We start from the raw sequence: 10,856 nt of genomic DNA on the forward strand, positions 1-10,856 counted from the left end.
CCCATATACCGGTATGGACACCCCTGGTAACCATATATGGAGATCCATGTACTGTATGTGGAGATACGGTATGCTGTGAGAGCCCAAACATGCTTACTCAATTATTCGTCATGTGAAAGTCCTATGACATCTGATATCATACAATCCCTTTTATGCCCATACATGGAGATCCCTTTCTGTAGAACCAGTCCAGCCCACAGATATAGGCTGTCTTGGCCATATGGATTCTGTTAGTGTGGTATGTGGCTGATGTGGCCTCCATATATGGGCATTCCTACTGTATATAAAATCCTATTAGATATGGGCTTAATATTGATGACATCAGGGATCTCCATATATGGGCATAAAAGGGATTCTGTTAGTGTGGTTCCCCTGACATCACAGTGATGTCAGAGTGTGATTTCAGAGTGGCAAACCCATAGACCGTAAAAAAGCGTACACGTCCAGACAGACCGACGGAGACATAATATGCCATTTTACATACTAAACTGACTTCGGTCACAACAATATGCATACAGTACAAGTACATCATGCATATATACATACATACATACGTACGTACGTACGTACGTACATACATACATACATACATACATACATACATACATACATACTGTACATTGCTAATGGAAACTTGCTGCGGCCGGGGACCTGTTGTTTCACAGGTGGCATCTCTGCCTCTACCCATTCAGCTACTCTGATTGTATCAGTTTGAAAATGAAACTAAAAAATGTCCAATATTCCCTAAGATGTGTCATAACATCATAACACTGTAAATATTTCAAAATAAAATTTCGAAATGAGAGTATATTATTCATATTTATATTAGTCATGTTGTTTTTTCTTTCTCCTTCAAATTCGAGGTATTTGTAAGGCGAAAGAGTGAGAGAGCAAGTAACTAAACAAATCTTCTTCTATTTATTAGTTTCGGTGAATGTCCCCATGCACCAGAGTAGGGATAATGGGGTTCAAGTGGTTAGTATTAAAAATACAAAATAAAAGATTTTGACCCCCTGTTGTAACTCCTAGGAACCCATAGGGGTCCCTGTTGAAGACCCCTGAATAGGTGAGTGAGTGCATAGTTTCTATCAAACTTTCCACTGAATAAATACAACCACCAAATGTTGAATATGGTAATGTAGAGCGGGGGAGGGGGGGGGGGGGGGGGTATATTAGAGGATATGACATATTCTGTCTGAACATTTGGTGAATAATCTATCATGACTGATGTTTTGTCTTAAGCCCCTCCTCCCACCAACACCTTTTATAGGAGCACCAACAGAGGACGGCCAAACAGAGAGAATCACAGCTACAAAGACAGAGTTCCTTATTGCTTGTGAGGGACCTAATTCACAATTCTTTAAGGTGATTACACAGACGTATCTTGTTCCAGAGAGTAATAGAATTAAGCATATACGGTAAAAGTTTACTCTGAAGAAAGAATCACAAAGAAGAGGTCTGGGTGATAACAAGGTAAGCAGATTGCAGTGCTATGGGATTCAGTTGCATGTTTAGTGGTGATTGGTGAAACCGTTTAAGTTGTATCATTTATGGATAGTGATTATTTAAAAGGCAGGGTTTTTAAATCTGTTTGGTGAATGACAACAGAGGAATGTGAGTGATTGTGAATGTCGATTGTATTAAGTGAATATCAAAATCCAGTATCCAGAAAAGTGTGCTGTTAAAGTCTAAACTAATTGCTTTAATTCTTAATATTCTGCTGATAATGTAGCCTGCAGTGTATGAAAGATCCAGATAAATAACAAGAAGTGTAATACACAGCATTCCAAAACATGATACAGTGACGTACAGTATATGCTGCATTTAACAACCATAATTGATAGCACAATCATTGTACAGATAATGACTGTAGAATGTTTAAGTACAGTACAGTGTGTACAAAATGACCATGCTCTAATTATCTGGTATAAACAGCCACAGAAGTATTTTAATTTCGATGGGACAATTTCCTGTTCTCAGTACAAAGTTCTAACTGTTTGGAAACAGCCACAAAAGTATTTTTATTTAGGTTTCCCATTCTCAGTACAAATCATGCAACGGCGTATGCATTCTAAATGGTCATACAACTTAAAACCTGACGTAGTGAGGCAAGTGCACGTTTGTCTATGTTGAGAATGCCATATAAGGTGTTTTCAGATTTCATATTTCTCGTTTCTGCAAACTATTTTAGGTTTTTTTCAGACCGTCTGCAGCAAGAAAAAGCCCCTATAAGGAAAAGAGGAACCCGAAGGGAATATGAAGGTGTTAGTCATTCTCGGGCTTATTGCTGCCATCCTCTTCTGTACTGATGCGGTAAGCACCAATAAAAGGATATGAATACAAATTGCTTCCTCCTTCTTCCTTCCTCTGCTTCTCTCAGAGCTTGAGAACACAATGTTGACAAAAATAACACATCTTGTTTGTGTTCCTCTAAGGTTTCTACAAGGAAGTGGTCATACCAAAACACGCAAAGAGGTAAGGCCCTCTTCAATTATGAATGTCTTAATTTTTTGGGGTAATCCATATGACATCAAATTATTTGCTTTGCAATCTAGACATATTCTCTATGCAATACAATGTTTATAATAAAACAAATTAAAAACATCCCACTCATATGTTTCTAGTGCGATCATCAGAATTTTGTCTGTCTGGCGATGGAACAAGTTACAGGGGTTTTGTTTCTAAATCTGCAAGAGGCGGCAGGTGTCAACTTTGGAGCAGGTTTGGAGATTATGAGACCTCACTGGGACTTGGTCATAACAAGTACTGCAGGTATGACGACAAACCACTCACTTTCACATACCTGGTACTTTGAAATGTGAAATTTATGAAAATTGAGATTGTAAATGATTGATTTTGATTGTTAGAAATCCAGACGAGAGCCTGATGCCCTGGTGTCGCGTTCGGAGAGGCGGAAGGATCATGAGAGAGTTCTGTGACATTCCTAAATGTGAAACTGAGACTGGTGAGAGTTAAATTACTTAAGACCTACTACAGTATATATACTTTGTTGTATGACAAATAACGGAAATAGATGATTTACATGCCCAGAACGCTTTGCTTTGAGAAGCTACTGTGAGCTTGCAGATCTGTAGCAGATTTTGTCTAAAGACAGCCCTAAAATAGGCATGACACGTTGGATAAAATAATATACAAACGGTTGGACATTTTACCCATAAAATTTATATTTTTGTATTTATCTCCTACAGCTACTACTACAACAGCAACATCTACAGTGCCCCCTGTTTCAGTGGACACAGGTTTGTTTAACTATATTCCAAACTACTGTATACTACATGATAATGGTGTTTGTAAGGGGTGTACCCTGGTTCGTCATTTTAAATACACACGCACGCACGCACACACACACACAAACAAACAAACACACTTGTCGTGTGATATGCATGAAATATGGACTTCACACCTCCCCACCGCACAAAAACTCTGTATCCGTTGCTGTGCATTGTTAATAGTGTCACTTCCTTCTTCTTCTCTTCTCTTTCAAGTTGAGTAGCCTATACCAGTTTCCTTGTTTCTCGGTAAAGCCAGTCTTATCTGCTTAATATCCCCCCCCCCCCCCCCCCCCCCCAAACATCACAGCGTTATAGGACATTTGGGCTAGTGTACATTGTGTCTGGAAACATATCCATAGGGCCTGTAATGAGACTGAACCTGCTGTCAATGACTTTTCATTTGTATATAGAGCTGACATGCGGAGAGAGGACAGAACAGAGACAGCGCAAGATTGTGGGTGGATCCGTGGCACCCATAGAGTCCCAGCCATGGACGGCAACCATCTTTAAGGGTGATAAGTTTGTGGGTTGCGCAGGCTCTCTCATCTCGCCTTGTTGGGTCCTCACTGCTGCACACTGCTTCAAGGAGGGGTGAGAGTCCAGTCATACGTGCACGCGCACATGCACATGCACACACACACACGCATGCACGCACGCACACACGCGCACACACACACACACACACACACACACACACACACACACACACACACACACACACACCTTATACTGTAGGTCTCCCCCACTATTGGTCAGATTCTGTAATGTCATATTTGAGTTGTGAGTTTTGTAATTGTGTGTAACGTGATAAATGTGTATGTATTTGGTCTCTCAGACTCACCTCGACTCGACGTCTTTCTGTACATCTGGGCAAGAGTGCCGTCACCGCTACTGACGCTGGCAGGGAGCAGATTTTCGCCATTGAACAAGTCATCCCACACCCGCAATACGATCTGAGCTACGATAATGACATAGGTGAGCACATACCGGTACATTACATACAAGGGCATTATGTAGTGTAGGTTTTGATTTTAAAAAAACAATGGGACTCAAATCTGTGTACTTGTTTGTCTTTCAGCATTGGTGAAAATCAAGCGCAAGGATGGTGAATGTGCGTCTCGGACACCATCTGCACGCACAGTTTGTCTCCCCCCACCTTTGACTATGCTGCCTCCAGGGGCTGTGTGCAACATCGCTGGATACGGCAGGGAGAGTAATAGTATGTATATATCATTACATTTTGAACCCCTATCATGATGGAGAACTTTCTGTCTTTGTGTCTCTCCTCCAGATCATATTGTACGCTACACATTATACTGTAGTAATCAATCCTACACCTTATAGCATTCACCAATACGTAATTTGATTAAGTAGCAATAATATCTGATCACCAAAAAGTGAGCATGCATGCAATAATACATAAATAAAATACAAATTAATTAATCTGATGAAGTTTAGATCCTGATGTGTAAAACATGTAATAGTCTCGAGATTATCATTGTTCACTGCTCTAATACTAGTGATGACTTATGTGTCAAACCACAAAAATGTGATTGTGTGATCTCTACAGGACCATTTGCAGGCTTCTCACAGTTCTTGAAGCAGTCACAAGTGACTCTGATGTCTCTTGGCAACTGTAAAGCCTCCTATGAGCCTAAAACTACTGTCACCCAGAACATGTTCTGTGCTGCTAGTCCTGACTGGAGCACTGATGCATGCCAGGTGAGTGAAATGAATTGTGTGTGTGTGTGTGTGTGTGTGTGTGTGTGTGTGTGTGTGTGTGTGTGTGTGTGTGTGTGTGTGTGTGTGTGTGTGTGTGTGTGTGTGTGTGTGTGTGTGTGTCTGCGAGCTTGCATGTGTGCACACCCAATTTGTAGTATTTATTTCAGTTAACAGACTTATATTTTAATTTTAGTTTTAGTAATTTCGTTGGTTTTAGCGTACTAACCTTGCTCTCTCCACAGGGTGATTCTGGGGGTCCCTTGGTGTGTGATGTTGGGGGTCGTATGTTCCTGTTCGGGGTGATCAGCTGGGGTGAGGGGTGTGCTATGAAGAACAAACCAGGCGTTTACACACGCGTCACCAACTACAACCACTGGATCGCTGAGACCACTGGGCTCTCAGCCTTCACAGCTGGGGTCATGTACCCCCAAAAATGATCTGCAGAAAACAATACCGATGTATGGAATGTGATGTGAAAAGAGGACAATTTGGCAGCTATTTGTTTTTTAAAGATTGCACATGTACATTATTATGTACACATGAAACCCTGAGTATTCAAGTGTTCAAATGTAATTTTCGACACTCTTAAGCCCTATATAACAATGATTGACAATAGCCCACAATGCGGCACATTGTGACATGTGAGCTTGCTCATCTGCTATTGCTGTTGTAAAAATGGAAATGTATTTTTATTTTATTTATTTATTTTTGATAGATTTTCCAGTGTACTGGAAATACTATATAGAAATAGAAGTCACTATACTGTACTTATTGTCGCTTCGGCTTCAGTGTTCACAGAGGTATTTTTTATATATCAGTCTGTACAGGTACGGTATATTATGCACATAATACTTTCATGCACCTTTCAATTGTTAATCCTTTTGTTCAAAACAAAAGTGTTGGGAAAAAAATACTTTTTAAAACAAGTTATAGCACATATTTATGCCTTTTTTACAGATAAATTATTTTATTTTATAAAACCTTTCTTGTGTTGTAGAAGGCTGGACCTGCTGTTAAATATTTTTTATGTAATCTCATGCTAATAAATATAAATACATATGATCTTCCTGTCCTTGTCTCATTTGTGCTCTCATATTTGAGCTGAAGAGCAACTAATGACATACACAGATCCTTCTCAAAAAATTAGAATATTGTTTAAAAGTTCATTTTCTTCTGTAACATAATAGATTTTTTTAAACTTTGATATATTTTAGATTCATTGTGCATGCAGTGAAATATTCAAAAGCTTTTTTTGTTTTAATTTTGATGTTTATGTCGTACAGCTCATGAAAATCAAAAATCCATATCTCAAAATATTAGAATATTCCACACAGCCACTCAAAAGAAGGATTTATAATACAGAAATGTAAAAGTTCTGAAAGGTTATGTTAATTTATGCACTCAGTACTTTGTATGGAATGCTTTTGAACAAATTCCTTCATCAGTGGGGCGTGGCTGCCGTGGCATGAAGGTGGTCAGCCTGAGGTACTGCTGAGGTGTTATGGAAGCCCAGGTTTGCTTTTATAGAGGCCATAAGCTCATCTGTGTGGTTGAGTCTGGTGTCTGTCATCTTCCTCTTGACAACACAACACAGATTCTCTGTGGGTTTCAGGTCAGGCCAGTTTGCTGGTCAGTTAAGGCTAGTAATACCATGGTCACTACACCAGTTACTGTAGTTTTGGCTCTGTGGGCAGGTGCCAAGTGCTTCTGGCTAAAGGAAATCATCATTTCCTTAAAGCTTGTCTACCTACAGAAGCGCAAAGTGCTCTAAAAAGTTTCTGAGTATTTTTGCTTTGTTTAACAATGACAGTGAGATACTTGTTTGCACTAACTAGCATTGACTGCTATGGTCTCTTTTTGCAAGACACTTTATGTATATATACTTATATATTATTCGCCCCCTCTATTGATGCACCTTCTCTTTATTGGTACTGTACTGCTCTTGTCTTTGTTTTTTTCCCTCTTATCTATCTTTTCTTACGTCTCTGTAACTTTGTAAATAACTGTATACTGCTGTGCTACTTCTGGACAACTGAATTTCCCCCTTGGGATAATAAAGGTATCTATCTATCTATCTATCTATCTATCTATCTAAATTAAAACAAAAAAAGCGTTTGAATATGTCACTGCATGCACAATGAATCTAAACTTTATGAAAGTTTAAAAAAATATATTGTGTTACAGAAGAAAATTTACTTTTACACAATATTCTAATTTTTTGAGAAGGATCCTGTATAGCTACATTCAGGGGCGTCAATTGGGTATGGCAGGGGTATGCAGCTGCCATACCTCTGGACCAAGTCCAGGAGGAACAATATGTTTATTTTAAATATAAATCCATGAATGTCTCAGCATCTTCGCCATACCCTAGCTTTTGCTGAACTGACGCCATGCTGGCTACATTCTCAGGAGGGTTGGAGCAGGTTATGTACTATGGTATTTAAAAAAAACACAGATATAGATAAAATATTATATGAAATGACAGATAGCTTCATACAGACAGTATAAAGAGGTTATTTTGCTGTTATTCACTTGGCAGTGATGAGCAGTATTTTCTCTACAAAACACTAGAGGGTGCTGTTGAGTAACAGTATTTGGCAGCAGCTCAGTCTCAATATAGACCTACTACCAGTATATTTATAGAAAACATTTATTTATGCTGTAAACTTTTTTGGGGGGAATTGGTTTGGAGAGAACAGTATACTTGTATTATACTATACTATACAAGTTTTATAGTATAGTATAGGGGAGAACGGGGTAAGAGATGAACCACTTCGTGCTTATGTTGCCCTGGAAGCAAGAAAAAGTGAGATGGCAGTAAATTCAAAACATCTAGACATATTTCAGGATGTCTGACTGCTATCATTTGAAATTATAAGTAAGTGTCTATGACAAAGGACCATAAAAATATGACATATTTAAAAAAAGTGGTCATCTGGTTCAACTTGCCCCAGGTGAGGGGTAAGTTGATCCAGGTAAAGGGGTAAGTTGACCCACGTGAAATTCAGTTCAGTTTAAACTTGAACAAAGAATGTATGTACTTATCAGAAATATTTTAATAACACATTTCCCTTTTGCAAATAGTCTTGTTTGTTTCCTTTCTTATGGTTATTTAAACCATAAGAAAAACTATTAAAACCAATTAAATTGAGTTTGTTATTCAGAACCTTTTAATATTTGCAATTATTAATATAATATTAAAAACATCTCTTAAATTAGTGTATTCATCAAAATGAAAGATCATTCAGCATAAACTGAGTAGCAAAGACCTAATAAAAAACATGAATGGTGATTCACATAGTTCAACTTACCCCAAGGCATGTGGTTCATCTTGCCCCAGGGCCACCATTTTGACAAAACCTGGCTAGCTTAATGCTTAAGGCTAATCTTTAGCTAAATGATTCACGTAGTTTTATACATTGAGATATCACCAACATGCATGATATATCATTTTAGACCTGGGTACATTTGCTTTAACATAAAAATCATTATACCATAAAAGTACAAAATTGACTTCGACCAGCAAAAAACACTTTTTGGGGTAGAAATATGCTTTCCACTTTGCCCATGTATCTGTCAACTCCACAGCCAGGTGGAAATGATGTTTGCGTTCTTATTGCGGGGTCAAATGACAACTCATGTGTATAGTTTTAAAGATAAAGGGGGTGGTTCATCTTACCCAGCGGTTCATCTTACCCCGTTCTTACCCTGTTCTTACCCCGTTCTCCATGTGTTACTATTTGTCGCACAGAATTGTGAAAATGTCAGTCACATATTTATGTGTGACATTCTTAGCATAGGTCTAATAATAACAGCAACATCAACTTGCAGAGTTAAATTAATATTAATGATTTACACAAGCATGTACATATCTATGCATGTGCAAATTATCAGCTGTCTCCTACTTTTCCATGCATTAACACACATTGCATGCAATAACACACATTAACTTCATCTAATTTTCACTTGACATGTATTTTAGGCCTATATAATACATAAATAATAAATAAAATGTACAACCTTTACATACAGGTCTGTTTTAAACTCAGTAAAACTATTTAGATCACAGTTATAAGATGGATGTTACAACTGTTCGATTCGAATTATCTTATTAAAGTTTTGATTTAATAAAACTTGCTTTGAGTTACTAGTGAATAGTGATTGCTAATAGGTTATGAGTGACAGTAAACTTGAAAAAGGCAGACATTTGTATTTGTTGCTTGCTGTCACATCATAGGTAATGTGTCTGAGAGTGTAATGAGTCATGCTTTCAAAGGCAGTCTTTCAAATGCATTTTTCATGATAAATTAATTTCCCAGCTAGAAAGGTAAAATAAATCTACCTTGAGTTTGAGACCCCCATCATCAGTAGGCCATACAACCATTTACAAAACTTTAATCCTAAAACCCAAGCTTAGCCTATGTCTGTCTGTCTGTGAAACTGTCTGGAGTAGACTATTTCACCCCACATCCACTGTGTCAAAGTGAGCTAAATCTAAGTATGTGTTGGCTGTTTAGACTGGAGGATGTGTTGGCTAAGTAGTAAGGCTATGTAAAAAATGTGGTTTCTCTCTGTAAAGGATTTTGTATTTTGCTTTTCTTTCCAAGATGTCTTAATTCAGTCTACTCTTGCATTTTGTTAATTAGAGCTGAATCACCCAACAGTAATAGCTACGGAAGCAAAGGACCTTGACAACCAAATTGCCCAGCAAGCACAAAAAGAGCATAGAGAGAGGACAAGCAATAGGAGGAAAAGAGATGAAATAGTATTGTCATGGACAGTTGGAAATTGGAAACACCTCATCATGTTTTCCCTTCCTCATAAATAGACAAAAAGAAAACTACCGCATGTGTCTCCTCACAAGTCTGGCTGTGACAATATTGCCTTCTATTTTTCCTTTTATGGGACTGGGATGAAGTTTAGGTCAGGTCAAGAGTACAAAATGTATTCATTATGAAGTGGAAAGAAGTTTCAAGCAGCTTTTTGACAGATTTTTGTATTCATTTTGTTTCAGTGTTTTGCCTCATCAGGACCAGCTGCTCCCTCCACCAGATCTTTAACTGATCTCTATGCAAGGCTAAAGTATAGAAACAACCACAAGTGTAATTTGTATAGGGTTGATGGGTTTAATAAACCCAAGGGCCCCCCTACTGGTGACAGTATTATAAATTCATAGGCTATTATATCGCCGTTGTCGGGTGAAAACCTTGTATGTCCAAAAACTAGTGAAAACAGCCGATCTACAAGCACACAATGCCTCGCACCGCGAGGCGTTGTGTGCTTGTAGATCTGCTGTTTTCACTACTTTTGTGCGACGGCCTTGTATGATGAAGCAGGGCTTTGCTTCAGAACATACAAATTTGAAACTTGGAGATACAAGGTTTACACCCGACAACGACGATATGTATTTTGTCATTTCCAATATATTAGGGGTTTCTAATCTCCTAATCTATGGGCCCCCTCACAACAGTACAGGGCCCTTTTGATCTGAAAACCCATGCAGAATAAGATCTAATTTCGCCCCTGGAAACAACAGTACTGTAGCCAATGTAGCCTCGTAAACCGCCCTCTTCCTACTAGGCTATAGTCAATGCATTGTTATCAGAGACTGTTGTTTTATGGCACACATTAAAGTGTGCATTTTGGCAAGGCGCTGTGTGTTCAGATAAGCAGTGTTTTACTATAATAAGTTAAGAGGCAGAGTTGGAAGCTGCATGAAAGCGGGGTGAAGGCTGTGTCACAGCTGGGCCTAGAATTCCAAGCAGAGACCCAGTGTGGAGCAGTGGGTGTTTATGTTTGCATGTATCCACTGACTCACACCTCTTTGTCTAATACCTCATA

General features: G+C 38.5%; 1 protein-coding gene across 2 annotated transcripts; it reads left to right on the forward strand.

The window, feature by feature from the left end:
* Positions 1 to 1,312: 1,312 nt before the first annotated feature.
* On the forward strand, positions 1,313 to 5,739 carry LOC308297623 (urokinase-type plasminogen activator-like). Of its 2 annotated transcripts, none has more exons than XM_080741132.1 (11): positions 1,313 to 1,473; positions 2,192 to 2,313; positions 2,436 to 2,475; positions 2,625 to 2,772; positions 2,868 to 2,965; positions 3,210 to 3,260; positions 3,704 to 3,884; positions 4,129 to 4,268; positions 4,372 to 4,512; positions 4,864 to 5,015; positions 5,258 to 5,739. In XM_080741132.1, exons 2-11 carry the CDS (start codon positions 2,257 to 2,259, stop codon positions 5,450 to 5,452), a joined length of 1,203 nt encoding a protein of 400 aa, XP_080597258.1. In that variant the 5' UTR covers positions 1,313 to 1,473; positions 2,192 to 2,256; the 3' UTR covers positions 5,453 to 5,739. The 2 variants fall into 2 exon arrangements, with proteins under 2 accessions (XP_080597258.1, XP_080597259.1); XM_080741133.1 differs by having other exon boundaries at positions 2,203 to 2,313.
* Positions 5,740 to 10,856: the final 5,117 nt, after the last annotated feature.

This window comes from Nannobrachium achirus (genome assembly GCF_963921795.1).
Source record: "Nannobrachium achirus genome assembly, chromosome: 13".
Classification (NCBI taxonomy): domain Eukaryota; kingdom Metazoa; phylum Chordata; class Actinopteri; order Myctophiformes; family Myctophidae; genus Nannobrachium; species Nannobrachium achirus.